This window comes from Cyprinus carpio, chromosome A13 (genome assembly GCF_018340385.1).
Source record: "Cyprinus carpio isolate SPL01 chromosome A13, ASM1834038v1, whole genome shotgun sequence".
In the NCBI taxonomy this organism is placed as follows: Eukaryota; Metazoa; Chordata; class Actinopteri; order Cypriniformes; family Cyprinidae; genus Cyprinus; species Cyprinus carpio.
In genome coordinates this window covers 21,360,008-21,382,290 of record NC_056584.1, presented here as the reverse complement: position 1 = coordinate 21,382,290, position 22,283 = coordinate 21,360,008, and the positions used below count along the sequence as shown (strand labels likewise).

Genomic DNA, 22,283 nt, shown 5'->3' with positions numbered 1-22,283 from the left:
TTAGCCACTCGTGTGCTGAATTCCTCTTGTATGGTGTTTTTATTATGTGTGCATGTTATTATTTTAGGTACTGCAAGTGATTCACTCTGTTATTGTGTTTCATTTGTTCTCTTCTCTCTTGCTCCTTTTTTGTGTCTACTGGCCCATGATGGCACAGTTCTGTTCTGCGTGACCACTGTGGCATTGTGACAAACAAATTTCCCCTCAGGGATCAATACATTTCTGTCTTATTCTGATCTTATTCAGCTCACATAAATTCATATCAAGGGACAAGTGGATGGGTTGACTGCGCAACATTCCACCCCTGCAATGCTTCAAGAAATGATAGAAGGAATACTTTAGTCCAAACTTTTTGATCAGTCTTCCTAAACTGCTGATCTAGATTTTAGACATCAAAGCATACCTCTGAGTTTTAAAGAAGTCTGAAATTTGCACCTCATTCTCCCTCTCTCCCATTTCTGGGAATAATGTTCTGTTGTGAATGTTTCTTGTATTCATTTCACTTGAGACACAATCTCTTTATATTCATGTTGATCTTATTAATTTCATACTTGGTGAATGCAGTTTGACTGTGCTGTTTCTAAGCAGTCTGTCCCTCTTCTCGTTTCTGGTCTTTTTTTTTTTTTTTTTTTTTTTTGGCTTGTTATGGATGGAAACACAGCAACTAAGAAGTATAAATCGCTGTTGGCTTTTTTTTAAATGCATACTGTTTTCTTGGTCGACACTGCATGTAAGGTGACCCCTCCTAATATGGTCTGTTGATATGTTTCTTGCATATATGTATTGCTGGAGGCTTTTCGAATGTTGAGTTTGCTTAATCTAGTGTGTGAAGCAGACAGGTTTAAATAAGGTTAAAGGCTTGCAGTGGTGGCATATGTTTTACCCTGTAAGTCTAGAATTGCGAGTGTTTGTATGTCCCTATGTATGTCTGTGTATATGTGTCAGATGCTTCTGCTGTGATTGGCTTTTACCCAAGTTTGCTGTGTGTGAGTCATTTCTGTTCACACAAAGCCAAAGGTCAACAAGCATGAGAGGCTGCATTACACAGCATGTCCTTGTTGTCCTGTTTCACCCTGGTTGTTGTGTTATGTAGACTTGTTCTTCTTTCTGGACTGCTTACCTGGATTGTGACCTTTGCCTGGCTGACCATGAGATTTGGATTATCCTAATAAAACATACTGCAATTGGATCTACCTGTTTGTGTGCGTGTCGTGACAGTTTTAATCAGCTGTTTGAATTTTCATTTTGACGGCACCCATTCACTCCATTGGAGAGTAAGTGATGTAATGCCAATCTGTTCCGATAAGACTTAAACTCATCTACATCTTGGATGGCCTGAGAGTGAGTAAATTGTAAGCAGTTTTTTATTAACTTTAAACCATCTGAAATGAATGTCTTCATCTTTTGATAGATACTATTCATAATATCCTGCTATTTTCATCTCCATATACAGTGTGCTCCCTTGTCCTGACCCCGTGCACTGACATGAGGGTCTAATCTCCTCCTCCTGTCAGATGGTGAGAATAAACCTGGCTTTGTTGATATCAATAATTCTGCCTCTTGAATTTGAGGTCACTCTGTGTGTCTGCTGGAGCCGTGAAGATCTGATGAGATCAGGCGTTGCGTGGTACTGGATCAGGTCAGCCAAGTGGCACTTAAGCAGAATTTTAATGCAGCTAGAAAGAGTGTGGTACCTTTCTTAGCTGAGAGAATCTGAGTGGCAAGTTATTTAATTATTTCTTTTTAATTAACATAAATGTGTTGCCGGTTTTATGTCTGTGTTGTGATTGTGGGGGCTGCACATGTTCATTCATGGCCAAAAGTACTTAGACAACCTGTTATAATTAAAGGGTTTGGCTATTCTAGATATGTCTGTGCAAAAAAAAATCAAGCTTATAGCCATGAATCTCATTATCAAACATGGGTCATACCTTTTTTCTTGTTTCAGCTTCACAGTCTCCCGAGGTAGAATAAAGACATTATTGTACTTAGCCTGGTTGTGAAAATACTTGACTGCCCTGCATAAAGCCCAGACCTGAACCACATTGGGATGAATTGGAATGCTGACTGCCTGACCTCTTGTGGTCTGAATGGGAGCAAATCCCTGCAGCCATGTTCCAACATCAAGTGTAAAAAACCTTCCCAGAAGAGTGGAAGCTGTTATAGCTGCAAAAGGAGGGCTAACTCCATATATTTTAAAATGCTCCACAGTCACATGTGGATGTAGTGTTCAGGTGTCTACATACTTTGTGTACATTTGTGTGTTTCTTCTTTGTGTGACTTGATGTTGAATGATACTGTTGATTATCTAACTCTTTTGCGGGGATTCCCATCATCTCAGATTTTCCATTGCCACAGTGTAATGGGTCACTTGAAAAATCAGGCACTGGAGAAAGTAATGTGAAATCATTGGCCCCTGATGATATACCTGAGAGCAGTACAGGGAGTTTGAGATGCTCAAGTCTGTGTCAACGGTCTATTTGGCAAAAGTGCTTCAACACTTGAGATGACAATGTTTATAGATGAGGCCAACTGAATATAGCAGCTGTTTGAGCAGTTGAAGAATGATTGAAAACCTTGTCAGTTGTCTCAGTTAACTGAAAACATGTCACGTTACACCTTTACTTATGGATTATGTACTCATTTAGAGGGTCACGTTTTTAGGACAAATGTAAAAAAGGTGCAAAGCCCACCATTAGCAATGAAAATAAATTCAGTGTGTAAAAACTAAAACCTTATATGAACTAAAATTATATATATACTGTTGAAATGTTTGTTAAATTTATATCTGTCACAATGTTAATTGTCTATTTATGAACCATGATGGAAGAAAAATATCATTTGCCAGAATGCTCATTTAGATTCAAATGTTCATGTCAAGAGAATTGTCGAGAAAAATGTATTTAACCTATGGCTAATTAGTTAACAAGATAAATATATGTGTGTGTGTGTGTGTGTGTGTGTGTGTGTGTGTGTGTGTGTGTGTGTGTGTGTGTGTGTGTGTGTGTGTGTGTGTGTTGTGTGTGTGTGGTGTGTGTGTTGGGTGTGTGTGTGTGTGTGTTTAAGAATGATTTTTTTATATCAACAGTCAGACTAAGTTTGGGGACAGGTAAACTGAAATACAAAACAGTACAGTTAAAAATCAAAACAGTTGAAGTTGCACTTGGATTTACTTCTGGTTCATTCATCGCAGTGCAAGCAGAAGGTCAAGTTGAGTGCATTACTTTGTTAGATACAGTATCCCACGCAGTGAATTCTGCTCTATCCTGCACATTGTCAAATGCAGTAGTTCATCTGATATTACATTCATGCATGAGCTCTAGTATACAGTGCACTGTATACAGTACATACTACATAATGCTAAATAGTAAGAGCACTGAGAGTACATACATACTGCATGCATGTATTTGACCAACCATATAACAGTCTAGAGGAAAAAGGGAAAAAAATAAACAACAGTCCAGTAGTTAATACATCAACTGTATAATTATAACTCAATTCTGACTTGAAGCTATCAATTAAAAATGCTGTTAGCCACTCGTGTGCTGAATTCATCTTGTATGGTGTTTATTATGTGTGCATGTTATTATTTTAGGTACTGCAAGTGATTCACTCTGTTATTGTGTTCATTTTGTTCTCTTCTCTCTTGCCCTTTTGTGTCTACTGGCCCATGATGCACAGTTCTGTTCTGCGTGACACTGTGGCATTGTGACAAACAAATTTCCCCTCAGGGATCAATACATTTCTGTCTTATCTGATCTTATTCAGCTCACATAAATTCATATCAAGGGACAAGTGGATGGGTTGACTGCGCAACATTCCACCCCTGCAATGCTTCAAGAAATGATAGAAGGAATACTTTAGTCCAAACTTTTTGATCAGTCTTCCTAAACTGCTGATCTAGATTTTAGACATCAAAGCATACCTCTGAGTTTTAAAGAAGTCTGAAATTTGCACCTCATTCTCCCTCTCTCCCATTTCTGGGAATAATGTTCTGTTGTGAATGTTTCTTGTATTCATTTCACTTGAAGAACAATCTTTTATTCATGTTGATCTTATTAATTCATACTTGGTGAATGCAGTTTGACTGTGCTGTTTCTAAGCAGTCTGTCCCTCTTCTCGTTTCTGTCTTTCTTTTTTTTTTTTTTTTTGGCTTGTTATGGATGGAAACACAGCAACTAAGAAGTATAAATCGCTGTTGGCTTTTTTTTAAATGCATACTGTTTCTGGTCGACACTGCATGTAAGGTTACCCCTCTAATATGGTCTGTTGATCTTGCATATGTATTGCTGGAGGCTTTTCGATGTTGAGTTTGCTTAATCTAGTGTGTGAAGCAGACAGGTTAAATAAGGTTAAAGGCTTGCAGTGGTGGCATATTGTTTACCCTGTAAGTCTATTGCGAGTGTTTGTATGCCTATGTATGTCTGTGTATATTGTCAGATGCTTCTGCTGTGATTGGCTTTTACCCAAGTTTGCTGTGTGTGAGTCATTTCTGTTCACACAAAGCCAAAGGTCAACAAGCATGAGAGGCTGCATTACACAGCATCGCGTCCCGTCCTTTATTACACATAAACTTTCCATTCCCTAGCACATATTATCATTTAAATGTATGCCATTTATTCATGGGGAACTACTGCTGGGTTTGTTTGAAAAAAAATAAAAGGGAAGCATTCTTAATGTGGCTGCTCTGTGGATCAATGCATTAGATCTGCAGATATTTTTGCTTCTTGCCTATTTATTTTTTAGTAGTTGCTGATGAGACATTATTTTGGTGCTGTATTTTCTTTCCTCGAGTTTTTGTTTTTTTTTTTTTTTTGTTTTTTGTTTTTTTTTTGTATGTGATATAGAGAAAACAGGGGGGACAATGTGCTCAAACAGATGATTTGCAAGAGCTCCTTCCTTCTCTATGTAGTTCATCTATCTATCTATCTATCTATCTATCTATCTATCTATCTATCTATCTGTCTGTCTGTCTGTCTGTCTGTCTGTCTATTCAAACATACAGTAAAAACAGTAATATTTTTAAATATTATTAAAATGTAAAATAACACTTTTTTATTTTATATTTTAAAATGTAATTTATTCCTGTGATGCAAAGCTGAATTTTCAGCAGACATTATTTCAAAGTGCCAAGTGATCCTTCAAGAATTATTCTAATATTTGTTTTATTCTTTTCTTTTTTTATTATAATCAATGTAAATACAGTTGAGCTGTTTATTATTTTTGTGGAAACCATTATACTTACACTTTCACAATTAAATATTTAATGTATCCTTGCTGAATAAAAGTATTCATTTCTTTTTTTAAATCATATATGTATATATGTGTGTGTGTGTGTGTGTGTGTGTGTGTGTGTGTGTGTGTGTGTGTGTGTGTGTGTGTGTGTAAATATATAAAGCATATTTACATAAATCTATTTTTTGATAGCATTAGCGTTAATATGAAAATACATGCAATTTTATGTGTCCTCAACTACATCATAGCGCATGTCATAATAATGGCCACAGTCACATCTCATGCACCAAATAACCATTTGCGGTCCATTTTGCAGGCCATTATTGGGGATTGGAACAATTGCCAATTTACAATTGTCGAGTCTTTAAAAGAGCCTTACTGTAATCGCCTTATTCCTAATACAGCTACTCCTCAAATTTTTCTTTCATGCATGCTTGTAAAATATACCAGCTTTCTGAAAGTAATATTTGTGTCTGGCAGGCTTTAAGCATTGTTATTTTTAATCAGGCAAGTAGTCAGACTACTCTCAAAATACCTCATCTGGATCGGCGTCTTAAAGCCGTAGGGCGTGCCTGTAATTTGGGTCTGGAAGATCAGCTGGAGACATGACTAAGAACACAGGCTGCCCAAAATAACTGAAGCCATTGGAGTGAGCTTGTTATGAAAAAATTGGCTTGATGCTTTAATGCAAGAAAGTCAGTGCAGCTGGTTGAGCGAGTCTGAAGGGCTGCGTCTGTCTTTATCGGCTCCCTCAGTGGGGGTGATCAAGGGAAGTGCCGTTATCTGCCACCGGCTTTTGACATGTTAGCGCGCCTCTCAGAAAACATGCATGTGGGAACAAAGCTCTTCAGTTCTGTATTCATCTTAGGTTGCTTATGATGGCACAGTCAGTTTAAGCTATTGACATGTTGCGGACAATGGGATAAAAATGATCAATGAGTGGCTGCAATTGTGGCTCTTAAAGGCTCCCATTCAGATGAAGAGCAGGTCGAAGTGAATGCATGAATGAATTCAAGAATTGTAGATCTATTTAACAGCCCTTAATTAGCATAAACATATATTTTTTCTGTACATCATCTGTGGGCAAACAGGGAATTGTGTTGATGGTTTTTCTGTGTGCGATTATCACCCATCATATCGCCACTTGTTATTATTGCTGTTCCTGTTGGACTTGCAATGTGGCATGAAGTAAAAGTCCTTTCTAATTTCTGCCTTTGTTTTCACATCCACCAATAAAGAAGCAGCAGTGTGTGTGTGCGTTTGTACTGCAGAACTGCAGCTTCATGATGTTTTACTGCCATCTGTTGCCAGTGCTTTATACATGTTTTGTAGTCAGACCAATAGTGGCCCCGCGATCCTCTGCGTCTCCCAGCATCCATTCTAGTGAACTGTGGCATGAACTGCAATTATATTCAGCTTTTAGATTTCATAGTTGTCGAGTGATGTGTGTGTGTGTGTGTGTGTGTGTGTGTGTGTGTGTGTGTGTGTGTGTGTGTGTGTGTGTGTGTGTGTGTGTGTGTGTGTGTGTGTGTGTGTGTGTGTGTGAGATGTCACGATGTTGCATCAGGTCTGAGCACATTTGCACAGAATCACCTCCACAAACCCTCTGAGCAATGACATATTTTACCAGTAAAATATAAATCTATGATATAAAGGAACCACATCTTTTTAAAATAAGGTTTTTTAGCAGTAAATATGGGTGGTGGGATGCCTAGCAACCCAGAACAGCATTGCAAACAAATGGCAATGACTAAAAGCACCTTAGCAACTGCGTGACAACACCATGGCAACCATGAATAACAGCCTAGCATTATGGTGGCAAGTTAACTCACATTTTCTTAAAACATTCGATCTTTGCGCTCAACTCCAAAAGTCCATTTAGATTTGATTGTCATTTATAAGAATAACTAAATAATGAACAAGAAGAAAAGGGTGTTTTGAGGGGTTATACAATTTTGATAAGGCATATTTCTAAGCCTGACATGGGGCTGGTGTCAGGAGACACACTTTGAATTATGCTGTAGACTTAGAAATACAGTGCTTCCTCTCAGTTTTGACTTCCCTGGTCACATTTCATATGAATTCAAATGAACCAGTTCAGGATTCACAGTTTATTCATGTCATTTCTGTCCAGTTCTAATAAATTTATTCATGGTTTTTAAAAAGAGAACATTAAATATAATGTGTTGTTTGTGCTAATGGATGGAACATATTAAAATAATTAATTTGCTACTTGTTATTGCTAATCACTTGGGGTTGCATTCATTGTATTGGACCAAAGATATTTATATAATATTTTTTATAAAATATTAACCCGCACAGCAGTTTCCTACAAAGATGCTAATAAGAAAGGTTTCTTAAACACCAAATCAGTATTTTAGAATGATGTCTGAAGGATCATTTGACACTGAAGACTGGAGTAATGATGCTGAAAATTCAGCTTTGTCATCAGAGAAATATATTACATTTTAAAAAATATTTAAATAAAAAAAGAGTTATTTAAAAATTGCAAAACTGTTTCACAATATTTATATTGTAACTGGGTTTCTGATCAAATAAATGCGGCCTTGTTGAGCGTAAAACTCTTCTTTCACAAATATTTTTAAAATCTTACCGGCCCCAAACTTTTGAATTGTATATATGCTTTGTGTATAAGCTTTGTGCTTTTTAAGAAATCAAAGTTTTCCATTAAAGTAAACCGATTATGAGATCTGACTGAGACTCCCACATGACTGCATTGTGCCCTTTCTCTCTCTGTAAATAACCAGTGTGCTGATTCTATTCCCTCCGGACTGTATCCATGTGTCCACAAGAGCTCATCAGAAAGAATGACACCAGCGCCCAGTTAGATCATCACAGTCATTCTCAGACACAGCACAGACACTGGAGCGCTGCACTAGATGTTCCTTTGGATCTTTTTAATATGCGCCTTGAGAAATATTAGCCGTCTTTGCCATTTGGTAGCATCTAGCCATTTAAGAATGTGTCATCTGCCACACTTTATAAAGTGACATTTAAATCCTTTTTAACATCATGTTTGTACTGTCCAGCGTAAATGTAATGTAAGTGTTTGTGGAATCATTTATTCTTTTCCTCTCTCTTTGTTGCCTGTGGTTCATTTGATTTAATGCTCTGAAGGGACAAACCCCTGTAGATCTCAGTGGGTGGCATTTAAATGTGTCTGGAGAAGAAAACAGTTACATAAGCTGGGAAGGAGTTTCGTTTTAAACACAATTGCCCACAATACTGCTTGAAAATAGCATGCCATTAATTTGTTATACTGGTGTTATTTTAGTAGTATTGAAATACTAATGTAGATTTAATTTATATTTTGAATCAGTTTTTTATTTTTATATTTTGTTTTCATTTTAATTTTAGTTATTTTTAAAGTGTTTTTAGTATTTGTAGTGTTTTTTTTTTTTTCTTTTACATTTTTAGTATATATTTTTTTAAAGATGTCAATGTAGTTTATTTTAGTTTTAGATATTTTTTGTATATCAGGGTAAACTAAATTAAAATTTGGCAACTAGCTTTTTTTCAGTTTATTTCAAGTTAACTGATTTGTGTGTGTGTGTGTGTGTGTGTGTGTGTGGTTTTAGTTTCAGTTTCAGTTTTAGTTTTAGTTAACTATACTAACTGTAAAAACACATTTTTTTTTTAATTTTTCAAAATATCTTTTGTGTTAAAATAGTCCATACATGCTCCTGCATTTACTGCCAATGCTGAAATCATCATATCATATAGGACACATTAAACCTGATGAGGAGTCTCTATAAATGCAAACAGCTGTCCAATGCACCTAAAGTGATTATTGCACCATGATTAAAATAATTAGCACCTCATAACATCACGCTACTTGGACTAATATCAGAATATTAAAGTCATTGCAGGAGCCTACGCGAACAATCGAATCAGCTCATGTCCTTATGTTCAGGATTCATCAGCAATACTGGTTCAATGGCGGACTGTCAGTCACATTGAATATCCTTCTTGTGGTCCCAATCGGGCATTAATTTGTCAATCTGTATGCATAGCGACTCATTACTTCCCCAGTGTTGTAATTAGTGCTACCTGAAGCTGTAGGGCTTTGATTGCCTTCAGGGAGGTGTCCTGCAAGGCTGTTTCTAATTAGCATGAGGGCAATCACCCTGATTGCTCGCATCTGGTCATTAAAGGAGAGGGGATTTTTCTCCCCTCCTTGCCCTGAACCCAACATGGGCTGAAATCAAAAGCTGGTGCTCAAATAAGCAAGTCTTGAGTTTTTCAAGTGCCTGAAAGAGCTGATTGTACAGTGAGGAAATCTATGACTTTTGCATATGGACGCCAATTACATGTTTGTATTTATTTTTCTGTGAAGATGATGTTTTTTTGCAGAATAACAGTTGGATCATGTCCGGATATAGGCGAAGCCACAGTTGAAAGCTTCGTGGGGGAGATTGTTGAAACAATCGGCAGCTTTTACTGTTGCATTAGGTTCGTGAAGTGGATTATTTTTCAGCCTGTGAGCAGGGAGGAGTTGTCTTTTGACAGTTTGAGATGATTGAGAAAATATATTGCTGGAGTAGCAGAATAGCAAAGGATGGAGACAGAACACAAGCTCGGAAGATGAATATTTTTACTGCTTGTATAGGAGTTTGAGGTGATTTTTCTTCCGTGGAGTGTCCTAGTAGTATCCCAGAACTCCCTTCACCAATTTGTGTTTTCATGCTTAAATGGATTTATTGTGAATGCCGCATGATCTAATGAGATTTTCCTTCCTCCCTCCTATGCCGTGCTTCTGTCTTACTCCCTCATTCTTGACCTGTATTTCCTCCTCTCTGTCTCTCTCTTTCTCTCTTAGATATGCATTGCCATCTCGTGACAATGACTGGCTCTGTATTATTGAAATAGCTGTTGCTAATGGAACTGCTAATCGGCAGCAGAAATACATGGATCAGCCTGTGTCAGAGGTAAACCTGCTTCTGCATATTCAATCATTTGAATGACTCTGACAATCTATAATTTATCTATGAATTGTCTGATTTACTTTATACATTCTATAACCATTTTAACACAATTTTTTATATACAAATAAGAACAATTAAAAGAAAATTATAGAAATTTTAAAAGTGTATATTATGCATTTGTATGCGCGCGCACACACACACACAGACACACATATATATATATATATATATATATATATATATATATTATTTCTCATGCAGTGCTGCTTAAAAGTTTGTGAATTCTTTAGAATTTTCTATATTTCTGCTTAAATATGACCCAAAACATAATCAGATTTTCTCACAAGTACTGTAAGTAGACAAAGAGAACACACTTCAAACAAATGGGACAAAAATATTTTTGGTCATTTATTTATTCAGGAAAATGATCAAATACTGTATTACATTAGCATTTAATTTCAAGATGAAATTAGAGTCCATCTGTACAGTGATATTTTCAGTCATTGGGATGACTATCAGGTGTCAGTGTGTGCCCCATTTTATTTAAAGAACAAGGATCTATCAAAGTCTGATCATGTTTGTGGAAGTGAATCATGGCACAAGCAAAAGAAATCTGAGGACCTCAGAAAAAGAGTTACTGTTGATCATCAGGCTGGAAAAAGTTAAAAAGCCAACTCCAAAGAGTATGGACTCCACCAATCCACAGTCAGACAGATTGCATACAAATGGAGGAAATTCAAGACTATTGTTACCCTCCCCAGGAGTCGTCGACCAACAAAGATCACTCCAAAAGTAAGATGTGTAATAGTCTGTGAGGTTGCAAAGGACCCCATGGTGACTTCTACGCAACTAAAGGCCTTTCTCACATTGACTAATGTTCATGAGTCCACCATCATCAGAACACTGAACAACCATGGTGTGCACTTCCAAAAAGAAGTTTGCTAAATATCATGTGGACAAGGCAGAGGAATATTGGAGAAAAGTTTTGTGGATAGATGATTTTGTGGGCGATATGTTTGGAGAAAAAGAACACACTGCATTCCTTCATAAGAAACTTCTCCTGTCTATGAAACATGGTGGTGGTAGTATCATGGTTTGGGTCTGTTTTGCTGCATCTGGGCCAGGATGACTTGCCATCATTGATGGAACAATGAATTCTGAATTATACCAGCAAATTCTAAAGGAAAACGTCAGGACATCTCTCCGTTAACTGAATCTCAAGAGAAAGTGGGTCATGCAGCAAGACAACACCCCCAAGCACACAAGGCGTTCTACTAAAGAATGGTTAAAGAAGAACATAGTTAATGTTTTGGAATGTTCAAGTCAAAGTCCCGACCTTAATCCAGTTTAAATGTAGTGGAAGGACCTGACCCAAACAGTTCAAGGGAGGAAACCCACCAACATCACAGCCTTGAACTGGTTCTGTACTGAGAAATGGGCTAAAATTCCTACGAGCCATTGTGCCGGACTGATCAGCAGTTACGAGAAACTGCTTTTTCTCAATAAATAAATAACAAAGTATATATTTTTGTCTCATTTGTTTAATTGGGTTCTCTTTGTCAACTTTCAGGACTTGTGTGACAATCTGATGATATTTTGGGTCATATTTATGCAGAAATATAGAACATTCTAAAGGGTTCATAAATGTTCAAGCTGCACTATAAATATATATATATATATATATATATATATATATATATATATATATATATATATATACACACACACACAAAGGAAGGATTAAAAGTTCTCACACCCACATTTACACACAGCATTTTGGCTATTGTAAAGGAGAAGGTTTTTTTTTTTTTTTTTTTTTTTTTGTCAGGTAGGTTATTATGCCATTACTTTTGTAAAGAAGGCACCTCAGTCTTTTTGAGAGCTGGTGTAATGATATTTGTTGCAAAAATAAGTTTGATCATTAAAGTTCAAAAAATACTTGATATTACTTTCAAATAATAAAAATCATTCAAATAATAGGTTTGTTTTTGTCCTAATTGATGAGAACCTCAGAGTGCTGTGCTGCAATAATCAGACAGTTTCAACAGACTATAAGAGACTTAATCAGAATATAATGGCCTCACAAATCCATTTATAGAGCTGCATAAAAATTAAAAAAAATAAAATATTACTCCTTATGGGAGATGCCGTTTATCGAAATATCTGTCAAATGGCAAAGACGACAAACTATTAAAGGCCAGTCTGAAAGTTTAAAACAGTATGAAGGTTAGTTGTAAGTCTTATGATTCTATAGGTCTTGTGTAGTTTGAATAGTTAGACAGTATGAAGTGATGTTTGAAAGATATATAGGCTTTGTGTACTTTGAAAACAGTTATACATGTATAAATGTGCTTGCTAAGGGGTTGTGAATTTTTACTGGGCAGTAAAGTGCTAAAGACTTTGCTAAAGTGTTTTGGGTAGTTACTGGGGATAGAAAAAATGGAAGAAAAGGCTGATGAAAAATAAGATACTTTTGCCTTAAGATTTTTTTCTTTTGAAAGTTTGCACAAAGTTTGTTGTCCAGCCAACATAATTAAGCAAGAATATATAATTACGAAGGCAAATAGTATCTCAGACGGACTCACTATGTTATTGTAAATTGGAAAGATGTTTAATCTTGTCTTGACCAAAACCAATAAACTGTATTTTTTTTCTCTCCAAAAGAATAATTAGCTTTTGACCTAAATGAACAATGATTGCTAAATGCATACAGCAGCACAAGTCCTTTAAACTACTGTAGCAGCTACACATAAATCCTTTCAAAGATAAAAACTTTGCTTTTATCTCTAATTATAATTTCCAGGGTTTAAGAGCCATTGACTTCACAACAGTCATTGCACACCGTAATGACATATCTTTGTGTAGGAAAGAATAGTGTATTCTAACCCACAATATAGCTTTTTGCCAAAATCTAACACTTTACTATCCCAAAACACACACTGCCAATTAAAAGTTTTGTTGTTGTTTTCTCTTTTCAAGAAGGATGCATTAAATTATTTTGAACAGTGACTGACAGTATCACAGTCTCTACAAAAATATTAAGCAGCTCTACCATTCGCAAAACACTGATAATAAGAAATGTTTCTTGAGCAGAAAATCAGCATATTATAATAATTTCTAAAGGATCATGTGACACTGAAGACTGGAGTAATGGCTGTTGAAAAATTCAGCTTTGCTATCACAATAATAAATTACTTTTATAAATATATTCAAATATACAAGTTATTTAAATTGTATAATTATATTTTACAGTATTACTGTTTTACTGTACATTTCATTAAATAAATATAGCCTTAGTGAGCATAAGACATGTAAAATATAAAAAAGACATCTTACCAACCCCAGATTTTGAACAGTATTGTATTTTAAAATGCAGGCTAATTTAACATGAATCTCTTTAACAAGATAAAAGCATCATTTTTGTTAGCATATGTCACCTTTCTTCCTCCCAACGTTTAGGTGATGTTCGGCCCCACGTTCCTTGGTGGCATTCCATCCCTCTCAGAGATGCACCACAACATGGGGAATGTCTCTGGCTTCATCGGCTGCATACATGAACTGCAGATGGGCTCCAAAGAGCTGTATGTGGTAGGGGAAGCAATCAGAGGCCAAAATATTCAGAACTGTGACGCTGCAGTCTGCCAGCACCAACCCTGCCGTAATGGAGGAACCTGTATCAGGTATAATTTTAAAGGTTCTTTCTGCAATTAGTGTTTTCAGTGTGTCTGTAAAACAAGCTGCAGATGAAAATGACTGTAATTGGCTGTGTCTCGATAAAGGACTTTTTCATTCTAGTTGATGCACTGGTTTGTAGACAACATGTGACCTCAGGAGTTCCTCACTGAATATGTAGCCATTATGCTCATCAATCAGCATTTCTCAAGTTTTCAATATTTGGCATACAATAAATTTTCTACTAAATTTAGTGCTTTTGCCAGGGCATGGAGTTTGTAAATATTGTCAATGATATGCAGATGCTATGAAGCTGCTCACTTGAGTTTTAAATAGCGGTAATCAAAGGCCTGATTGCAGGGACACGAGTGATGTGTGATATGCTTTTTGTTAAATCACAGGCAGCGTTTTTGTGTTGCCTACAACCAGTGGTTTATAATTGCACATTATTTGAGTTTTATGTTTACTGTTCTGTGTTAAAAGCATATTTTGGGTGGGAATCTTTAGGCTCATCATGATCCAATTTCAAATGACCCTTAATCCATCTCTAATCAAATAGGTGGCAGATCATTTGCAAGTTAACATTATGCATCAACATAAGTTAAATATTTTAATGCATACCCAGCTAACAGGGAATATACTCAGACATTTGGCTAATGTTCTGGCAAAGTTATGAACAAATGTTCTTCCAGTAACACTAATATATTCCGTTATCTTAAAATGTTAGCACAAAATCATTACATTATTCATGGAATGTTTTTTTCTGAAACATTTCAGTTGGACGTTCATCTAACTTTTTTTTTTTTTTTTTAAATGTTACTAGTACTTGTTTCAGAATGCTCAGAGAACACTGAAAATTAATGTTCCAATAATGTTTAAATGATAAAATGGAATGTTTCTTTAACATTAGCATAAACAAGCAAAAAAAAAAACATCCTTAAAACATAAAAAAAAAACGTTCTGGGAAAATTCTTAAATAATGTCTATATAACTTTACAGAAGTGTTCTTAAGCGTTATCATATTATAGTATCCTAGTATACTGGTACTGAAAATTATTGCAATACTAAAATTTATCGTGGTGCAATATAATAATTTAGCAAATTTTGGTTTCTTGACCTGTCTGTCTGTCTATGTGCTGCTCTTCACCAGAGTTCTGGAATTATGGCGTGAAGTGTAAAACATGACAAAAGGTTCATTTGTCAACACAAGACCACCAGAGTTTTTTAGTTGCATCCAATGAGATATTCATTACAAATCCATGTAAATGTCAGTCTTGGAAATGCCTTTTGCTTAGTCGGTCACATGCTTTTACTACAGCAGCGTGAGCACAGGCACTCAGCGCACGCTCAGGGACATCGACAGCTGTGGAGCGGTTCTCCTGAAGGACTACAGAGAACTGCCTCTGAACTTATTCTGAAACACTTCCAAGCACAGAGATAAGCTGCCATTTACCTTTTTTGTGAACAAAATCGATGGTCTAAATTCATTCATTATATACTGAATAAGCAAAAAAGAATATTGCAATAAAAAATCCATGGACAACTTGTTTGGACATAACAAATGACCCATTGATACTGTGCGATCTTGCTTTTGGTTCTTAATTTGAAATGTAATATGCAGTTTTTTTCCTGTAATTACTCCAAATTTCCAAACTTTTGTTATTTGACAAATCTGACCAATCATTGATTGAACTGAATGGAATGATTTTTCACATTTTCCAAACTTTTGTCCTGTTGATTTGTTGTTTATTGTTTATTTGATAAATGACTAATAATCTTTGTACACAATAATAATGTTATAATTGGTATAATTGAATGACAATATATTATTATTAAATGATAGAATTATTTGATATAGTTTTAAATGTTGTTTTATGTAGGTATTCTATTTTAAACAAAGTCTTGTACTTGGTGGCATCCTCATTTCTGGTTATAAACTCATCTCAGAGAAGCCCGTTTCGCCCAAGTGCTCTGTGAAAATTGATCTATCTAGCTATATATATATATATATATATATATATATATATATATATATATATATATATATATATATATATATATATCTATATCTATATATATCTATCTCAAGAACCAACTTGGTGAATTACCCCCTTCACTGACCTTTATGTGATGAGCCATTGAGAAGTCCAGTCTCGACATTTGGTTTGTGTTTGAATGGTCTTTTTCTGTGGCGATGACTGTCCTTTCTTTTATCTTCAGAGAAATTTCCTGTAAACTCATCTGCAGAGTATTCCCTTTGATCACATGGGATTCTTTTGATTCGCTTGTTAGATATCTTGTATGTAATCATTCATTTTTAGTCTGAAAGGCAGTTGCTATTATTTTACATCAAGTGCAGAGTACTTAGCCTGTGCATTGAGAATAAAATAACAGTCTGCATTTACTTTAAAAGCATAAAACTAGCTGCACTCATGTGAGGCAGATAATAGCCCTGGAAGATGTCCTAATGGTAATCCCAGTTAGCCGAGAAGAGCGGATGGAGCCACAAAAAAGCCAGCAGCTGACGTTAGCAGGCCAGTTTTTCTCAACAGATGGTTCTCAAACATATTCGCTCTTTTCTTGCCTTTTGCTTCTGCTTAGAGTAATTTCTCTCTCTATTTTCATCTCCCATAATGGTATTTTACCTTCGTTCTCCGCACCCATTTTCTCTCTGGCACATCAAAAAATTTCCAAAATTACATGTATGGCTGTGGATTTTGGACATGATGTGAGCATTCAGAGTACCTGGCTTCCTGTTTTAAGTCCCTTTACTAGTGTTGAGTCCTGACAGTGATTCATGGCTTTAATGGTTGTAATCCTTTGACTTTGAGACAGATTCTGCCCAGTTCCACTGGGTAACGGCTGGAGCATGCGGAGGGCAGGAGCGAACAGCTGTACATCAGCCGTTCATTTCATTCCCGTAAAGCGACATCATTCACCTGGCTGTCGAGCTGAGCACTAAACTCTTTTACTGAGTGTGTCACGCCCGCCCAAGTGTATAATCGAGTGCTTGGCCCACTAAACAGGCAATCCAGCACGTTTGGAGGACCGGCCTCTCCATTTTGGGTCTCTGGTGAGCTGTGGCCTCATGTCACGGTTTAAAGCTGAGATCTTTGAATTTTAAATGCTGCCTTTGGTCAGTATTGTTAAAATATCTGGGTCTATATTGCTTTTTTAATACTATCAGATGACTTTATTAAACAGAATGAGGATTTATCTATTTTATTGATACCTGTAAGATATTTGAGATGTTTACAATCAGTGCGGCAGCTATAGAAAAGTAAGCCGGAAGTCAGAGACTCGTTTTGTCTGCTTACCTTATTCTCTTGATGCACCATTACTTAAGCAGACATGGTGAACGCTTTCCTTGTTAAATTATTCATACATGTTTGCTTCCAGAAGCTCACTTGTGCAGCTGAAATGGTCAGTGGTGCTGGCAGCTCATTATATCTGCTGGGAGAGGTGTGCGTCAGGAAGGCATTTGACTCACTTTTAGTGGAGACGTCTGTAGCCAGGTTTTCAGAACAGCACATAGACTACAAGGAAAAGTTTGTGGGGTTTTTTTTTATATATATGTTTTTTTATTCCCAAGTCTCTTGCTTTGTAGCAATGACCTCTGATTCACCTCCATTCTGCCCAAACACAGACAAATGTTCTTGGTTTCAGTCTCTTGACTGTCTTACATGATACCCCACGGTCATCGAGTTCATTTAAATCAGGATCTTTATATAACTGTGCAACAGAATGTTTCTCTTAGCAACAGTATGTTTCTAAGAGCTTGACCAAATATTATACAAGTGTCAAATGTTTGTCCAGTGACCTCATGATGTTGCAATTCAATGTGGGGTGTTTAATTAACATCTAATTGCATTTTTAATCCAATTTTGTGGAGTCAAATAAAATGAGTGAAGAAAGATGCTCATTTTGGCAAATTTAGAAGATTATATACACTACTGTTCAAAAGTGTTTTTTTATTCAGCATAGACGCATTAAACTGATCAGAAGTGACATAATCATAAAGACTTCTATGATTCTACAAAAGATTTGTGTTTTAAATAAATGCTGTTCTTTTGAACTTTGTTTATCCAAGACTCTTGAAAAAATGTATCATTTTATTTTAAGGTGTCCTTGTTACATGTTACATGTACTTACTATTATTATAACAATTAATTATGCATAATTACCCTGCCAAACCCTAATCCTAACCCTAACTATATAGTAATTACAGTTAATTAATATTACTCAGTACTTAAATGTATAATTACACTGTAACAAGGACACCTTAAAATAAATTGTAACCTTTGATAATAAGAAATGTTTCTTAAGCACCAAATCAGCATATTAGAATAATTTCTTAAGTATCACATGACACTGAAGACTGGAGTAATGGTTAGTTCCAGAAGAAAGGCTGTTAATTAAAAAGTAAATTGTGTGTGTATATGAATGTATGTATGTATGTATGTGTGTGTGTGTGTGTGTGTGTGTGTATATATATATATACAGTGTGTGTGTGTGTGTGTGTGTATTTTTTTATTATTATTTTTATTATTATTATTATTATTATTATTATTATTATTATTATATAGATGGCCTCAAAGTTAATAGGCTAAAATCCCAAAAACTCCAACTTTTGTCTATTTTCCTTTTTTTTTTTTTTTTTTTTTTAAATAAAAGAGTCATGATCAAAATACAGAATATGTCACTGCAATGTCAAGAATTTCTTTGAAGAGTTTTAAACATATCTCCTGTGATCATAAACAGTTGGCTGCGTACAGGGCTCACCGTATACAGCAGACGCTTGAATGTTCCCCCTGACTGTTCCCTGCGTCAGTCTGAGCTCGCATGCCTGGTGAAGGGCAATCAGTCACAGAAACAGATGTGTTTGCATGTTCTACAGAATGCGGGGCAATAATCTCGCAGTCTGCCGTGGCATTACCCCCTGCTGTCCTGAAAGGCAGTGACAAACCGTCCACCGTCTTTCCCTGTGAACTGTGCAAAGAGTGCTTGTATACAAATGAGGTCACTTGATTAGTAACTTACAGAGTGAGAAGGTTGCATGTTGTCCTATCCAGTGTTGTTTGCAATTATTTTTGTAACATTTTTATGCGTACCAGTGGATTAAAATTCTCATTGCATAGGTAGTCGTCATTCAAATCTTGTCATGCCCGGGTTTTAGGAATATTCTGTATTGTGTGTGTGTGTGTGTGTGTGTGTGTGTGTGTGTGTGTGTGTGTGTGTGTATCAGTCACTTGCACTGGTTCAAAATCCCAGTGACAGAATGTAAATATTTCATGTCAGCTGTGCTGCAGCTCAAAACACATTATTAATTTATAGATTTGAAACTCCTCCAATGCTTCCTGTATCTGATATTATACCTTTGAAAACCGTCTGCATCTTCCGGCAGCTTATGAAGGTATTGTCTGAATATTGCTTATCATGCTGGCCCACCCTCTACCTCTGGCTTGAGGATAAAGCCCGGAATTATAAAAGTTCTGTTTGTGGAATTTCACCACGGGAGTCAGCTGTTAGCGCAAGCATTTCTAATCATTCGCTTACAGTTAGGCTAGATCAACATCAGCAGAATGTGAGTCTATATTTGCAGATGGCCTTCAGGCCTAGTTATGCTCTTATTTAAATGAATATGGGATTTTTAAAGGTGCACTCAATATGTTTTTTGTTTATTTATGCTGAGTCTTCTTCATCCCGGTGGTCTTGAGAATATTTTGGCTTTTTTCATTTTCGTATTTTTTTCCTGCCTCATATTAAAACTTTCCTAAAATGGACATCCTAACAAGTATGTTATGTCTGCATTATGCATATACTCTTTAGATGTATTTTGTCTAGATGCTTATTCTGGATAAATCACCTTGAACACTGTCTAAAAGTGCTATATAATGTGAACGTAGTTATTACTAACAGCATGACACGACTGGTCATGTGATCTCAAAACATGAACAATCCAATCCATGTTAAAAATGAAAGACCTTTTTTTTTTTTTTTTTTTAATTTAAATGCCACAGACATGTAAATATGGTTAACCTATTTGTTAATCACAAATATAGGCAGCAATATATTTTCATGTACACCTCTATTCAAAAGTTTTAGGTCAGATATTTTAAAGGGGTCATATGATGCGATTTCAAGTTTTTCTTTCTCTTTGGAGTGTTACAAGCTGTTTGTGAATAAAGTGACAAAGTGAAGTGACGTGACATACAGCCAAGTATGGTGACCCATACTCAGAATTCGCGCTCTGCATTTAACCCATCCAAAGTGCACAGCAGTGAACACACACACACCGTGAACACACACCCAGGGCAGTGGGCAGCAATTTATGTTGCAGCGCCTGGGGAGCAGTTGGGGGTTCAGTGCCTTGCTCAAGGGCGCCTCAGTCGTGGTATTGCCGGCCCGAGACTCGAACCCACAACCTTAGGGTTAGGAGTCAAACTCTCTAACCATAAGGCCACGACTTCCCCTAGAGTTTAGATAAGATCCCTAAACTTGCAAAGACTAAAGTCTCAAACCCAAAGAGATATTCTTTATAAAAGTTAAGACTCATCCACACCCTCCTAAAATGGCTCGTTTAAACACGCCCCCACATGTCTACACCACTGTGTGGGAAGATGTGCATAGCACCGCCCAAATGTTTATGCAAAGAAAGACGGCATGACTTTGATTCTCGCTGTAGTATTATTGCTGCTACCTCCGCCATGCAATACACGGCATCACAGTATGGTAAGGGGTGTAATATTTCCATCACACGCTTGAGGTATACGGCCAATCACCAAGCACTGGATAGCTGGCCAATCAGATTAAACCTTGCTTTTCAGACCGATGAGCTTTGTAAAAATCGGGCATAGAGGAGAAACAATAATGTACAGTATGTGGAAAATAATGTGTGTTTTTAACCTTAAACTGCACAAACACATTTCATTACACCAAATACACAAAATAATGTTCTTTTTTAAGCAACTTCATATGACTCTTTTAATATTTTTGATAGTCTCATATGCTCACCAAGGCTGCACTTCTTTGACCAAAATACAATAAAACAGTAATACTGACACATTATATAAGAAATAAAGAAATTAATCAGATTATATATTTTAAGGCTGGCGTTGTGCCCAATTCTGACCCCCTGCAAGATTATTACCCTCCTAGTATTGGTAGGTTTAGGAGTAGGTTTGGGGGAGGGGTAAGGATTAGGGGTGGGGTTAGGATTAGGCAATCAGGTAGCGATTTAAACAAGGGGGGTAATAATTTGGCAGGGTGTCAAAATTGGCCACAACACCAGTTTTTGTCCTTAAAACGCTCTTGTGTGTAGGATTAATTTCTACACATCTCATCCAATGCCTACATTGCTAATTCCAAAATGTCATTTTATACCTAGTAATGGAGGCTTGAGCCGTTGGTGGCAAACTAATGCAGTTAATAACCAAGTTATTAGAGCGAGTGAGAGAGAGATTAAGCGCATGAATTACGTCTCTAAATCTAAGCGTCTCTCAACAATGTTCAACAGCAGCGTCTTTACTAATAGTGAAACTAAGTTCATTTTCTTCAAGAACAGCACCGCTGTTACCTTGCTTGTGAGAAATGTCATGTAGCTTTTAAATTGCTAAACTGTTTTACTGATAAAATCGTCAGAGTAGCAGTAACATCATTAACATGTGTGTTTTTGTGTGTGCCTGTGTCTGTACTGTATGTGTGCATGACTGTAAAGAAGAGAGATCGGGAGAAATAGAGCTTTCTGTACATAATAAAATGTAATTTTGTGGCAAAAAAAATTGAAATAATCTGCTGTTTTTATCCTGTTGTTTAGTATATATATTTGCTTGGCCAGCGTCTTTGTGGGTTTTGGTTATTTTGCTGTTTTAGGCTGTAAGGACCTTTTCAAATAGGCCTAACTGTAATAATTTAGCAAAGTGATCTGGACATGTAAATTAATGTGGTCAAGACCTGCCTGGAACTATGTTCGCCATGCGTTTCCCTGAAAATAATTGGACACCTTAGAATGTTCATCAGCCAATAAGATTTAAGCAATACATGGCCCCATAGTATAAATATAGATGTGTGTGTGTGTGTGTGTGTATGCGTGTATGCGTGTGCGTGTGCGCGTGTGTGTGTGTGTGTGTGTGTGTGTGTGTGTGTGTGTGTAAAATTATCTGGGGAAAATTTTTTTATTTGTATTAAGTTGACACTTAACTTAAGTGATTCATCCCACTATTTCTGACCAGTTTCTTTTTTCTCATCTGAGCTTGTCAGTGGTTCATTAGGGATTTGAAAACTTCAAACACATTTGAAAAAGTCTTCATCTTATTCAAGTATTCATCATTTTAATCATATACCAAACCAAGTGCAATTTATTTCCATATGTATGGAATTTTTTTACTTAGCAAAAGAATAAAAAATGCACTTTTACTTAGTCTTGCACTG

The 22,283-nt window shown here is 36.3% G+C and overlaps 1 protein-coding gene across 1 annotated transcript in view; it reads left to right on the top strand.

Annotated features, from left to right (window-relative positions):
- LOC109101270 (protein eyes shut homolog) overlaps positions 1 to 22,283 on the top strand; it is a 194,177-nt gene that overhangs the window by 158,522 nt on the left and 13,372 nt on the right. The window contains 2 exon segments of the mRNA XM_042769360.1: positions 10,076 to 10,184; positions 13,641 to 13,861. Coding sequence (XP_042625294.1) covers positions 10,076 to 10,184; positions 13,641 to 13,861 — 330 coding nt within the window.